A 14213-nucleotide genomic window follows, 5' to 3' on the forward strand; every position below is an offset into this window, starting at 1 on the left:
CATCAAACTGAAGATTTAACTGAAATTCCTTTAATCTTTTAGAATCTTTAAGAAATCTTTAAGGAGTACTATTTTCTTTATCTTTAAGAAGTACTATTTCAACAAGATGTATGCAATACCTTCACAATACAAGGAGTTCCATTTCTTGTATCCAGTGCTAATATGACTGATGACACAGTGCCAAGAACTTTGAAGAACTTTAAATCTGAAATGGGTGCTTCCAAAGATTTCCAGCTCCTCACACAAGTATCCTACAAGAAGAATAAATATATTATTGGTCTACATAGTTAAACAGAAACTAGTAAGAAACAAAAAAGACCAAATAGGGGGTATACAATACTTTTAATTGAGGAATATCAATAACTTCTGGGATTGATCTAGTTGTATTATGATTCCCGTCAAGATGGTTGTGATAAATTTGTTCTGCTCTCAATAAATACTGAGATGCTTTTCTTTGCACAAATGATTTCCTCTCTTCAGAAATATCCTCTGAATAACATGAAAAAATATTAGAAACAGAAGTGTTGTTATGGTAAACATTATATGCCGTGACTTGTATTCCTACCTAACACACCACCTAGAAGACAAGAAATGGCCGCTTTGTAGGAAGCAAATGCCACTTCAAACTTGCAATTTGTTTCATGTTCTACAGCTTGACTGATGTGATACCCTGCTTGAGTAATATAATCTACTTCTAGTGATGTTAAAAAATCATCTTCTGTGGTGTTGTTGGGACTCAAAACTTCCTTAGTGGTTTCATCTGAAACTGCTCTCAATGTATCATTGACATTTAATTTTGAGGGACAAAGAGTGCTTTGATTTGAAGAAGTATGCTGTTTAGAACAGCGAGAAGAAGCTGGCAATTGTTTATCAGACTCAAGAGCAACTGCTAGTAAGCTAGAGTCACAGCTCCTTGTTACAGTAGTTGCATCTAATGTATCATCTTTCACTTGTTTGTTTTCGCTTTCAAACTTTAGATTGTCATGGGTTGGTGTCAGACACTGCTTAAAACCTGAACATTAAAATAAAACAAGGTAACACATATATGAATAATAGTATAGCTATTTTACGCACAAAACGAAGTTTTTTCTTCTACCTTGGACCCTGCTGTCAAGTCCAGATGTATCATCCTGCTATATAAAAATAAAAGAAATAAATTAATGCCATTCAAGTATAGATTTCTAAATATATTCTTTAACCTGCCATTCCTGGTAGCTTACTTCATTAACATTTACCTGCTGACATGGTGAATTCATAATACTAGTTGAAGAGTCTGTATCTGTTAATGAGGATAGGCTGGAGTTTTGGGAGAGTCTGTCATAACTCTCAGATCTGCAAATTGACAAGCAGATCATCAAATAAATACAAAAATGAAGAGTAATTTAAAATACTACAAGACTTACGTTGGTTGTGCTGTTACATCTGGTAATAAACATAATTGCTGGTTCTCACTCAGCACGTTTTCAGTAAGTACAACTTTCTGACTTTTCTGAAAAAGAGATACGGTTTATTATTTTTTTAAATATGAAGAACGTTTTGTAAGTAAAATTTAATTTAACTCACCTCAAAAAATTTTACACAGGATTGACTAGTGAAAAGGGGGGGATGTTTAGCTGTGAAATCAAGTAAGTCCTGGGCCGTACGGCGCCTTTCTTCGATAACATCAGATTCAAACCTAACAATAAGAAAAGATACATTTTTCTTCATACCAATCGAAAGGAACTCATTGCTATGCTGTTCCAGAGGGACTCAATACCAAATGGATTATCTGAAAACAGTAAAACAGAGTTTACCTGCCAAACAGACGGGGTTTGCTGAATGAAGGAAATTGATCTTTAAGGTAAAGTTTCTCATGACGGCTCTTCAGATCTTTGTAGAGTATTTGAAATTCTTTGTATCGTTTCCAAACAACAACCTCAGTTTTAGCCTCAGGAGAATTTCGAGGGAAAACCTACAAAAACATGAAGAGGTACTGAAAAGGTACTGAAGTATAGATATTAGAATCAGTTGTAAGTGCAAGTCAACCTCATCAAAGTGCAAGCCTAGATTACTGATTCATTAATCAATGAAAAACAAACCGGTTATAAACCAATAATGAGATACATACTGTGGAGGTGACTTTGTATACAGTAAACCCTTTACTGTGCCGCCGGGGATCCGTGACAGTAAAATATCTAATCCACTGATCTGTCATGTCTCACAATCAAACAAATGCACATTTTGTCATGAAATGTTGTAATTTCGAGAAGAAACTAACACGGACAAACAGACAGGCTGGTACATGTTCATGTTCAACGATTGAGTTGAGCAGACGACGAATATTTTCTCAAACACATAAACCTAGATGTCGCCACTTTCAGCTTTCATGTAAGGAAACAGAAAACACGAAAGAAGAAAAAATGTGTTTCTTTTTCGTTTTGAAAAATGAATTGAATAGAGTTGATAAAGTGTACAAGATTATCAAGTGGCAAAAGATAGCGTTTCATTACTTCTATTGGGTGTAAACGCCGTATCTTAACGCCATTATGGGATACATCTTTGTGTGAGGTCGTTGGTGGAACTGTCAGCTTGCCACCCCGCCACAATTATGAATAATAATAATGGGCCTTTCTCAAGTGCCTCAGTTTCGACAGTTTCGAGGTTGCTGTATTTTTATTGACACACGTAAAATGTTGCCGTTTCTGCCAATGCTAGACCGAAGTAAGTCATGCACATGGCTAAGCAACTCGACCTCAAAATTTTCTGTTAATATAACTTCAAAAGTTCCCGCTGATTTTGTTCCTGCGAATAAGAAAATTGTTGTCTGCTATGCATGGTGATGGTGTACACAAATCGCATGGTGCAACTCATTTCAACTTATCACAAAGCGTCTTGATACTAGCTCCAGTCTAGGACTGTCTTTGGTCGAGTTTTTAGTTTACTGCCGCGTGCGCGGCTGCTCTAGCGATTTGCCGCGTCTTTATTGGATACTTTCTTTGCTTGATCCAAGTCATAAAAATATTGTTTGCATTTGAGAATAAAATTATTTTCTTGACTGACACATCGGAGCAGCAGCTTAGGGCCGTTTTTGGTTCTATGGGCTCGGCTTTTCGCTCGAAGCTCGCTAACGCTCGCGTCTCGCAAAAAGCCTCGCGGTAAAAGCTCGTTCAAGTTTCCGTTCTTGGTCAGCTTACAGATACAGCTGCATATTCATTTTGAAATGCTAAATTTCACACGATTGAAAGAGGTTAATGTTCTGCTAATCTCTTTTCCTGCCCGGGGGAGCCGTGGCCGTCGCTAGGGAGGGGGAAGTGTACTCCAATGCAACCAACTGTGCAATGCCCATACAGCACATTGTGCACATCGAATAGCCACATCACCTTTCATTTTAGCCTACAATTTATATTTTCCCTACATAGCTTTACAGGGATCTATTTAGTAACGTCCACATTCGGGCCTTAAATTTTTTTGAATGTAAAAATGTTGAGAACAATTTTTTGACATTTCAATGTTGTCAGCTCCAGGGTGCTCTCTCGCTGGGCCCACCGGGCGGACACCCTCCCAATGTTAGCTATGGCCGAGTTTGTTTCAGTTCCAGTCTCAGCTTTAGTTCTATCGACTCGACCAACTATGGTGGTATCTCAATTGCTGCATTCGAATTGATAAAAGTCAACATTTGGAGATAATATCGTCACCAATATATTTTGAAAATCACATCATCGCTAACATGGTTCGTAAGATCAACGATGAAAGTTGTGTGTGTATTAACCTTACTTTTGACCCATTGAAACGGTCTGCAATTTCCAAATTTACTTCCTCTAGACTTCTTTGGTGTATGCTGGTCTTGGAATGGCAGCAATCGGTATGATTGGGCGCTACGCGATCAGATCAGGACTGTCCAAAAAGATAGCTTCCATTCAAATTGATGTACGTTTGTATTAATAATTGTTTGAGAATATAATGTGTCCTCTCTGCTCATACTCACGCAAAACCGTATGCTCACAATTTTATAGACTATTGGCTCAAAATATTATAAGGGTGGATTCGATCCAAAGATGACAAGAAGAGAAGCTTCACTCATTCTGGGAGTATCCCCAACAGCCAGTAAATTAAAAATTAAGGTAAGTATTAATATAGATACATTTACGTGAATGCCTTTTTGGAGACTTTTTGACAGTTAATAATATTTTTGCAGGATGCTCACAAGCGCATTATGATAGTCAACCACCCTGATCGTGGTGGATCCCCATATTTGGCTGCAAAAATAAATGAGGCTAAAGATCTTTTAGACAGCCAGAAGTAATAAATGAAAGAATCTAATGTTATATTGAAAACTTGTAAATGCTGTATATAATCAATTATTTTTTTCTAGTGTTAGAGGAATTGTTTAAGCGTCCACATTCATTTCGTTTCAAAATAAAAATAGAAAAATGGTGATGATGAAATCATTATACAAATAGTCGCCCCTATATTTTATATTCAATTGTATTATCACAGGCTAGTTAAGATTTGAAAGAGTATCACAGAAGCTAAATACTGGAAGCTTACACCATGATGAATGGCAAATAAAAGTGATGAAGCTGAACAAAACTGATCTTTCGAGGGAAAAGTCTAAAACAGAAATGCTAATGAGTCCTATTATCTGGCACTTACAAGCAAGTAAAAAATATGTTTATGAAAATAAAATAGTTGGGTCTAGACTACCCTCATTTTTAAACAAATACATCAGATGGAAATTTAACACTTGATTAGAACAAATCTCAGAGGAGACGTCAATCTACACTGTGATGACACATACCCTGAAGTGAAAATTTGACACTTTGGTTTTACAAAAGAAAAACGAAAAAAAACAAAAAAAAACGAAGAATACAAAGAATCATGAGCACAGCATGGCACAAAGTAATTGCTCTACACAAGCACGGAAAGTTTGATCAGAAGTGAATCTTCAAGGTTTTTTACATACATAAAAGCCAGACAAAATTATAATACATCAGGGAACTTATCCTAGTCTCTCATATAAAACAAAAAAATATAGAGTGCATTGTATATCACATTTTAAGATTTATGTCTTTCTTGCGATATTTTTTCTCTTAATCTGATGATAGTGCTAGTAGGCAGTGGTCCTGGGACTTGAAATATATTCTGCACAATAAGAAAGAAAAAGTCAGGTTGATGTTTAATTTAAAAATAAGATATACGTAAGTCATGCTATTGTGTCACCTTCATAAAGAGATGGCAATGAAGAGTACTGGAGTCGTTAGATAGTGATTTGAAAGCCGATGCTAAACTTCCAAAGTCTTCACAGGTTAATAATGAATTAGTCTGATTTTTTATCAAAGTGAGACATACTCGAAATATGATCTTTGATCCCTCATAAAACAAGCAGTCCCAAATACGTAGCACAGTCTGAAAAAGTGGCATGCAGAATGAAACTATTAATAATGAAAAATTGTTATCGGTTGTGGATTTAATTTAAAACATGTCCATGTTAAGAAAAAAACCTCTTGATAACTTTTCTTACCTCAACAGGTAAAACCTCAGCAAAAAGACAAATGAACCATTTAGTGGTGACAACAGGCCATGGCAAACCTAAATCTGAAACTTGGCGATGAATGGCAGGAGCTTTTAAGCGTACTAACTCTCCTAAGACATCAATGTCAACTACAACACCTTCCATTGTTGGTCCATAGTAGTCAGGTAATATTTGTTCAACTAGGATTTTCAGAAGCCAAAAGGAATTCTCTTCACTTTTAGTCACAAGTAGGAGCAAACCAGCTATGTAATTCAAGCCCTAGACATACAAATCATCAATACCAAGCAGATTCAAACCAAAAAGAATAACAAAATATCAAATATTAGTGGCAATACAAACCTGACAGTATCCAACGCGTTTGTTGTGATGAGCATAGGCACAAAGCACTCTAAAAAGCTGATTTCTTTGTTCACATTGATCACTCTGATTGAAGAAAATGTTGTCTGGAAAAGTTCTTGGTAAATCAACGCGAATTGAGCTAACCACTTCATTATCATGAGTTTCATTCAGTAGTTCCCTATAGAGATTTGGACCCATTTTCTCACGTAGCTGAGTTGCTCCACTGGCCCAGAGCCAAACCTTGGGCCAAAAATTAAATAAATGGAAATATGTGACGTATTACCATAACAAAATACCTCAGTGGTTCAGGGCACTCACCTCGGCGCGATGCTCAGCTGGTACACCTTTCCTCATGTAACGTTTAACGAGGGGGCCTCGTTTCAGTGAATTGGGATTGATCATGAGTCGCGCCCACTTCCGAGACCGTCGAGCAAGAACTGGTAAGTACTCGGACATAAACTCTTCGTATGCTTCATAATTGAAGTCATCACCTCGTTCAAATCCATACTCATCAACCTTACTAGAAAATACGAGTCACAAAGCAGATAATCACAGATAATTATAGCAATTGTAAACATTGTCCTCGACACTCATAATAAACAAAGTAGCACATACGGCAAACACATTCGAAGAGCTTCACTAACCATTACATAGACCTACCTGAAAGAGGACTTTGCCATGAGCAGGAAATTTTGATTGTGTTAGATGAGAAAAATGCAACTCTGTCCCCCTTCAATGAATCATTCATACAGAACAAATTGGTGAGATTAGAAAGTGGGGATGAAGAGGTGTGGGGCGTCTGCTTCTAGTGTGAACCGCAATGTAAGGTCGGCGCGTCAAATATATTGGTTACTGCGGATAGTACAATAACGACTATATGCAGCAGGGTAACAGTGACAGTACCGCCACATTTTCGGTTCGAAAATGCAGGGATAACTTAAGGATTTCCCTTGTTGTGACGAACTATGTTCAGACGAAATGGGATCAAGAAGAATGAAGACAAGGTAATAAAATATAGGTTAACTAGCACTGTACCGCTGACTCGAGATTTATTTACAACAGAAGTAATCTACATGGTGCTTTCACAACGAACATTGAATGACATTGCTGACAAATTTATATGGTTATTCCCCGCTTGAACACAAGGAGCACTATGTATAGAATGTTAAAAATGTAATAAAACAGCATCTCAGCTAATTTAAAGAGGAACAATAGGCTTCAGGTCAGGGTCTGAAAAATAATTACAATACATTAAATGGTGAATGTAGTTAATTAGACGAACTTAGAAGGCTCAATATGCTTACTGTCGAACTTCATGGGAGGCAGATCAGTCAAATTCTGTCCTTGTTTGAAACCATACATCTTGGAAACTCGCTCAAGTTCTGCAGCTAGCTCCTTCTGGATGTCCTGAGTAGGTTCCACCAACTTTCCACCGCTGTAATCAAATGTCAAATTAAAACCTTGAAGTTGTTAAACTTTTAAAATGAAAAAATTTACAAAAGTTAAAAGCTGGAATGACAATTAGGATATTAAACATTATATTACCTGCTCTTCTGCTTGTATTCCCTGATTTTATCGACAAACAACTGCTGAATAGGGTCTGCAGCCTTTTGAGCAGCGGGTACACAGATACCAAAATTCCTCCTCAGAATAGCGGGTGCTTGGCGAGCACTAACCAGGACTTGTGACAAAACCATCTGTGGAAGAAAAACACATTTGAATTAAAAAAAACATAGACATTTAAATTACCTTTTCAGATCAAAACTATTTCTAAATAAGGGTAAAAGGATCAAAAGAAAATTGAAGAGAAACGTCCACCACAAGTCGAGATAGCAGCACATAAGTATATACCCATCACAGAAACAGAAACACTGTTAACTTGGGGATGAAGGGGGGTCGTGGCTACACAAATACTACAGACTTATCGGAAATCAAGTACAGAAACATAATAATACTCTCTAATATTGTATTTGGGAATGGAAAAGCATAACCTCGAACAAATAGCTATGGTGTGAGAAGTTAGACATTTGAGCACCTGTAACAACTGCTGCATCCTACTATTTAACAAAGAAAATACCGCTTCTGAAAGCGAAAGAATATTGTGAAGGGAGCAAATATGATATGAAGAGCAAAAATAGTACTTTCGGCCGAGGGCTTTATCCTAATATATTCCTAAGTTGGCTTAGACAACTATAACAATGACGAAATGCTGCACGCACGTTCTTTAACGTTTGTGGATAAATTCTTAAACAAAAAATCTAAATGAATCAAGTTACCTTGCCCAAAATATATATTCTTCCCTCTGAAGGTTATTCTACGACCACTCGCTCAGCTGCTTAGCAGAAAGATGGCGGCGATGAAGAGGTTCGCTCGCTGACAAAAGACGTCCAACGTCATTATTCTCATACAGAGGGCGCCACGAACCGGATCTACTTCTAGCCTCGCTTCTAGCCGCGCGTTGCCGCCCATGGTTTTGAAGACGGCAGATAAGGGCTATAAAATCATTTTACAATCCGTATCTGAATTATATTTTGAAAGGTTGCATTTTGGAAATACAAATACTAGTTCTGACCCGAAATAAATAATCGCGAGTCGCGGCTGAAGTCGTCCGTCTGAGGGGGCGGAATGCACTATACTCAACACACCCTAGGGGTAAGAGTTGACTTTCCTCCTCAGGTAAAGTCGACCACACAAGGGGTCGTCCAGAAAGTACACCCGTTTTTTTCTCAGGTTCACTCGGCAAGTCATAGGAGCTCGACGCCTGCGCGACTCAAGACAGGCCACGGCGTGGTGCACGCATGCACTGCTGGTAAGATGTTGCCTACCGAGCAGGCGCTCTGAGAGCTTGCGTGGGCTGAACTTTGCAGTTTCGTAGAATGGCGGAAGTACTTCTTTCTGGATGACCCCCAAGACGAATAAACAAATGTGCTTTTTAAAATTACTTTTGACAGCCCACCTCTTGGATGAGCTCCATCTTCCCCCAAGAAGTTTTTGTATACCCCTACTGTCTGCTTCATCAACAACTAATGGAAACTATTGTATTGGGTTGAAGGCAAGAAAAATTATAGGGATTCTAAACAAAATGATCTGTCAGAAATGTCTTTATTTTAATAATTTCAACATGACGTAAATAATTTATGATAAAAACATTTTCTTTGAAATGTTTTACATCATTAAAGGTTGGTTTGTAATAGATGCACAAAATATGACAACGGAAACAATGACGATGAAGGTACAAATTATAATACAACAGAACTTTCTTTAATTTTTTTTAATAACATATACGATATGTTCATATTTTTATTATAAAAGAGTTTGGTACTTTTAAAACACATTAGCAAAACATAATACTCTGTATTGCAATTATTGTAACAATGATTATTGAAGTTACTAACAAACTTCATAACACTACAGTTATCATACCATTTACACACAGGATCCAACAAGTCCATTCTTTCATCTTACAGCCAACACTGTGTTTATAATACAACACTCTTACAAACAAAGCTTGAAGAGCAACTAGATAAAACAAGGAAGAAAATCATTTGAATCACATGTTAACTTCACATTTTTCTACCACAAAGAGGGCATGTTTACTGGATACTTCCAAGATCACAAAATATAAAATGAGCCAGGTATTTACACTACAGATTCAGCCCAGGCCAGCAGAGAGCAAACAAATAATAACCAAATTTATATTAACACATTTTGATATGCATTAATATCATAGCCTCAGTATGTGGAATTTTCTCACTAACAAAATCAAGTCTCATTGTCTTTCTTTATAAAATAAAAAAGTAGGTAATAATTAAAAAATCATGATGTGAAAATATTCAATTAAAATGTGCAAAATGACCATTTGAGGTAATAATTACAATGACAGGGAAACTGAAACAATCACAACTCATGCTTCAGAGAAAGCCTTGATTACATCCACTAAAATGCCAGCTGGCAAATAACCGGCAATCTGCATCAGTTAAAATCACAAATGTCAAATGTTGGATGAGTGAAGTCTTATTTGTTTAACGCAAAGTCAACAGCAGACTAATCATCGTCTCTATTATCAGCCTTAACATCAACCATTGCATGAAGCTCCTCTGGCGAATATCTGCAAGTAAAAGGAAAAAGGAAAACTGTAGCAAACACTTACATAGATGTTCAAGTAATTTCAAAAAAATGCAATTTAAAGTTCATTAAAATTATGGAAATATTTCTCAACTTACCCCAGCAAGCTTTGTAGATCACACACAAAGCGGTAGACATACCGCTTGCCTGAAGTCTTATGAATAATATTTTTGTCATAGTAATACCGAAGCCCTCGGCTAAGCTTCTCATAGTTCATTTTGGGTTTATTTTTGCGGATACCCCAGCGGCGCGCAACTTCATCTGGGTCTGTGAGCTTGAACTCCCAACCGTCCCCGGTCCAGGAGATGAAGCTCTGGCATGACTTGTCGGTGAGCAGTTCTAGGAGAAACTGCCACAGCTGGATTGGTCCTGACCCAGTGAAACAGGGTCCGCTACCTATGACGACAAAACAAAGAAACGTGAGGTGAGATGAGAAAGGAGTTTGCAGTCAATTTAATCAGTTGAAAGAGCGACCTCCGAGTACGCAAGCCAATGCGTCGTTGACCTCTGACTCACCTGGGTTCTCGTTGAGCCCGCCGTAGCCCAACATGGACGTTTGAAGCATGGGCTTCATATCCTGCGCGGGGCCCATGCCGAAAGGGTCCCTCAGTGAGTCCCTCAGGGGGTCTCTCAGGGGGTCCCTGAGGGCCGACAGGCCCGAGTGGGAGTGGTGGATGAAGGCGGGGTGCGAGTGGAGGTCTCCGGCCGCCTCGCCGCTGGACCAGTGGTCCGCCGCCCCCATCCCCGCCCCCGTCGCGGGCGACGCTCCAGATCCGGCCGCACCGACGCCGCCCGCGACGCCGTTGGGTACAGTCTGGAAGGGCGACGCGTCGTAGTGTGAACTATAGTCGCCGTAGCCGTCCTGATAACGCGCTGCAAACACACAGAAACAAGACATTGTAAAACACCGTATTATGGCACCAGTAGGCATACTCTAGAAGGCGAACAAAATGGCTAGAGACGTAAGCTGCCTGAACGTATACACCCCTCGCAGTTGGCGAATGTCTCTACGTCGCAGGGCTGGGCAAACCCGCTAACTCGGCCCGAACTCGGACAGTCCGTCCCATCCAGCCACTTGATGTGTCCCCGTCGCCCCAGTCTGGAGGGAAGACGGCGGGGCAAGCGGTCAGACGGGCCGAGCCGAGCGTGGCGGAGTGGAGCCGCCGCGCACGGCCGTGTCAACGTAGTCAGATTCGAACCACAGTCATTAGCATAATTTTATTCCCGGCAACATTCTGTTTCGTGTTTCCGGCCTGCAGCGCTGGAATCGGAAAACTCCTTACTGTTCCACGAAAAAAATATTCTCGCGCCGCCGCCGTAGACTGCGCCGCCCGCGCCAGCGTGCCCGTGCCCACCTTCCCCCGAGAGCCTCGCCATGGAGTTTCACCGCCTCTCACAGTCAGCCGCCTGACAAGAGCCCCTGTATGCAGGCCACCGGCGACCGGCCGCCGGGCCTTGATCCGCGCCTGCACCCTTCAGCACCACATAATGCGCGACTTCAACAACCCCACGCGGACCCCGACAGCCCGGCGCGTCACGAACCCAAAGTGTAAAAGTGTGCACGCCCCGCCCCCGCCAGGGCCGCCCCCCGCTGCCATCGTGGGAAATGGATCAGGCAGCCGACACTTGCGCATGGGCTTGCGTGCTGGCGGTAAATCAACGGGTACCAGGGCGGCGTGGCGGGGCGGGGCGCGCTGGGGTCGCGCTGCGGTGGCGACGGAGTCAGGTGTGCGTCGGTTGATGGCTGGGGGAGGTGGGGAGGGAGGGAGAGCGCAGGTGGTGTGGCGGAGGGAGGGGGGGAGGAGGAGGGGGGGTCAACGAGGGCTCTTATCCCCGTGTATCGGACGTGCGACGTGCGTGGGAACCAGGAGGGTGCCCGTTGGTGCCCGGCCCGCCCGCGCATAACAATTACCTCTCTGTCTTTCTCCAACTCCCTCGCAAAGAGCCCGCGTGGGCGACAGTCGCAGTGTGTCGCTGTCAGGCCCCGCCCGCCCCGCCCCGCCCCGCGTCACCCGCGGCGGCGTTCGGTAGCTACAGGTGCGCCGCGAGCCCAGGGCCCCCGGCGGGCCCACGCGAGAGCCCCCTCATGTGCCGACCCGGGCGGAACAGGAAAGCGAGGGCGGTGTCGAAATGCTCGCCGACGCGGCCGCGAGCTAGGGGAACGCGTGTGGCGGCGTCGCCAGTCCGCCCGGCGATTGTGAAATGCTCCAACATGGCGTCGACCGTCGACCCGGTGGGTGCCCCCGCACCTCCCCCTCCCATGCCACCCCTTCCCAGCTGACCCTCCGGTGCTCGGTACAAAGGCGGGCAAGTTGAGGGGTTATTCCTCAGTGGCACGATTTCTCACCTCTGGGGTAACTCTTGTGGTAGTTCTGCACGTGGTACTTCTGGTCCGCGAGGCTTTGGTGCGCGTACAACTCGGGGCTCGAGTCCATGTACCCGGACGGGTGGTGGCTGCCGTCCAGAGACGGGTACTCGCTCTCGGACCGCTCGTAAGGTATCGGCGCGTTGCTCTGGGGGGCGGTGGCGGTGGTGGGCTGTGTGGGCTGCGAGGAGGGCACCACGTAGCTCACGGGGCCTTCCTCGGCCCCCGGCGTGCCTGCCCCCGACCCCGAGCCCGCGCCGCCTCCCCCGCCCAGGCCCATGCCCATGCCATCGGCGGGGAGGTGAGATCCATAACCTACGAAATAATGAAAGAAAATGTTTATGTTAGCGAGAGTAATTTCTCACATACAAAAGAAGGCGTCATATGTAGTATAAGAATTTGAGATTGTAGGCAGGACTGGTTACAATTCCAGGAGAAAGAAGAAAACTCACCTTCTGTCTTAATAGGGTACATAGATTGATTTGGATTCCTAAGGTGGAGGTAGGAGTGGCTGCTGGGAGGTGGCGTCGACTCATCTCGGCAGTCGGGGCTGCGCATGTGACCGTAGCCACCTGTGGGCAAAAAAGAAAACGAACACGGATTAGAGTGCTATTCACAAAGAGTGCCATATCTCACCGCCAAAGTCAAGAGGCGCTAGCCCGACCCAACGGTGCACATCTTAACAATGACGCAAACAAAATCAGTGCCACAATCTAGCGCGGGGTGGCTGCAAGTCACTCAAGGCCCTTACTAGACGCGCGAGTGCCAAGGCGCGGGGCGTGGCCGGGGGTCGGGGGACCGCTGTACATCCCCGCGGGGGTGACCCTTGGGGCCGGCGGCGGTAGCGCTCTACTGGCCCAGCCGGACCACCATCTCGAGAGCGGGTTCGCCGCGAGGTTCATGCGGGTCGGAAGTTGGCGCGCACTCAAACACACGGGCGCGGGTGAGGGTGGGGGGCTGGGGGCTGGGGAGTGAGGAGCAGGCGACGAGCGGACGGGACCACGACCAGGACGCATCCGCCCCGACGGCTCCTGGAGGCAGTACTGAGGCGTCCAGGCGCCGGCGGACCACTCCAGCAGCCCCGCCCCGCCCCTCCACGCCGTCGCAGCCCAGTGCTCGCCACGACTCGGTCGCCTCTTTTTGTCAGCCCGATTGGCACGGGGCTATGCAGCAGCAGCGACACTTTCAATAAGATTCGACACGACCCGGCACCGCGCCGCACCGCGGACCATCGCGGCGCCCCGTCCCGCCACGCCTCATCGCGCCGCGCAGGCCCAAGACGGTTGGTGGGCGCCTCGGTGGGCGCTCGGAGGCCCCGCCCCGCCACACCACGCCCGCCGCCAGCAGCCGCGCTTGGGCGGCGAGCTCCCGACCTGAGCGGGGTAGGCAACCCGAGCGCACGCCTGTGTGACGGGCGGGTGGGCGAGCAGGCGCCTCGAGCTGGGCCGAGCCATGGCCGGGCAGCGAGCGCGCCCCGCGAGCGGGACAAATGGCAGGAGGTGAGCGGGGGGCGCACGCGCTCCGCTCCGAACAGAGACAGAGTAGAAGGTGCGCTGCGGCCATCAGCCACTTCACAGCCCATTGGTTGGCATGATGGGGCCTCCAGCCAACGACCCCCCGCCCCGCTCCGCCCCGCCCCCAGAACACGCGCTGCTCGCGGCGCGTGACCGGGCTGCCCGGCCGGGCCATCAGCGTGTCCGGGGCTGTCCGGGGGAGGAAAGCACGAAATCACTCATCAGTCGGCACGGCGAGCGGGCGGGCCGGCCGGACCACAGACCACAGAGCACCGCGCCGCGCGGCGGACAGCGTGCGAGCCGCGGGGACAGGCCGTCGGACACGCCGCGCTTTCCAACAGCTGACGAGCCGCTGCTG

At 45.0% G+C, this 14213-nt stretch overlaps 5 protein-coding genes across 7 annotated transcripts in view; 1 reads left to right on the top strand and 4 right to left on the bottom strand.

The window, feature by feature from the left end:
• Positions 1-2343, bottom strand: part of LOC113216292 (ribosomal protein S6 kinase delta-1) — a 5752-nt gene extending 3409 nt beyond the window's left edge. For all 3 annotated transcript variants that reach the window (XR_008011203.1, XR_008011204.1, XM_052267976.1), the window contains exons 1-9: positions 2108-2343; positions 1794-1951; positions 1564-1675; positions 1404-1489; positions 1236-1332; positions 1097-1133; positions 566-1012; positions 341-489; positions 120-251 (exon numbers count right to left, since the gene is read on the bottom strand). Coding sequence is in view for 1 of the 3 variants with exons in the window: in XM_052267976.1 (XP_052123936.1) it covers positions 120-251; positions 341-489; positions 566-1012; positions 1097-1133; positions 1236-1332; positions 1404-1489; positions 1564-1675; positions 1794-1951; positions 2108-2194 (1305 nt within the window). In the remaining 2 variants the exon portion in view is untranslated. The remainder of the gene's footprint in view (positions 1-119; positions 252-340; positions 490-565; positions 1013-1096; positions 1134-1235; positions 1333-1403; positions 1490-1563; positions 1676-1793; positions 1952-2107) is intronic.
• A 413-nt stretch (positions 2344-2756) lies between these two features.
• On the top strand, positions 2757-4414 carry LOC113216293 (mitochondrial import inner membrane translocase subunit TIM14). The gene is made up of 5 exons (XM_026436045.2): positions 2757-2876; positions 3607-3709; positions 3802-3906; positions 3993-4100; positions 4175-4414. The coding sequence occupies exons 1-5, from the start codon at positions 2809-2811 to the stop codon at positions 4280-4282; spliced, it is 492 nt and encodes a 163-aa protein (XP_026291830.1). The 5' UTR covers positions 2757-2808; the 3' UTR covers positions 4283-4414.
• Positions 4415-4436: 22 nt separating this feature from the next.
• On the bottom strand, positions 4437-6683 carry LOC113206509 (growth hormone-regulated TBC protein 1-A). The gene is made up of 6 exons (XM_052267979.1): positions 6512-6683; positions 6170-6371; positions 5852-6091; positions 5501-5770; positions 5200-5385; positions 4437-5121 (listed from the first exon to the last, which is right to left on the bottom strand). Exons 1-6 carry the CDS (start codon positions 6529-6531, stop codon positions 5035-5037), a joined length of 1005 nt encoding a protein of 334 aa, XP_052123939.1. The 5' UTR covers positions 6532-6683; the 3' UTR covers positions 4437-5034.
• A 200-nt stretch (positions 6684-6883) lies between these two features.
• Positions 6884-7548, bottom strand: LOC113206511 (ATP synthase-coupling factor 6, mitochondrial; the record flags this gene model as incomplete). The annotated part of the gene is given in 3 exon segments (XM_026422621.2): positions 6884-7081; positions 7156-7286; positions 7397-7548. Coding segments are annotated over 3 exon segments (315 nt in total), but the record flags the coding sequence as incomplete, so codon positions are not given.
• A 1386-nt stretch (positions 7549-8934) lies between these two features.
• LOC113206521 (transforming protein p54/c-ets-1) overlaps positions 8935-14213 on the bottom strand; it is a gene marked incomplete in the record, with an annotated part of 151536 nt that continues 146257 nt past the window's right edge. The window contains 5 exon segments of the mRNA XM_052267977.1: positions 8935-9959; positions 10075-10372; positions 10493-10849; positions 12324-12656; positions 12794-12913. Of these exon segments, the coding sequence (XP_052123937.1) occupies positions 9896-9959; positions 10075-10372; positions 10493-10849; positions 12324-12656; positions 12794-12913 (1172 nt within the window).

This window comes from Frankliniella occidentalis, unplaced genomic scaffold (genome assembly GCF_000697945.3).
Source record: "Frankliniella occidentalis isolate FOCC.00 unplaced genomic scaffold, Focc_3.1 Scaffold62, whole genome shotgun sequence".
In the NCBI taxonomy this organism is placed as follows: Eukaryota; Metazoa; Arthropoda; class Insecta; order Thysanoptera; family Thripidae; genus Frankliniella; species Frankliniella occidentalis.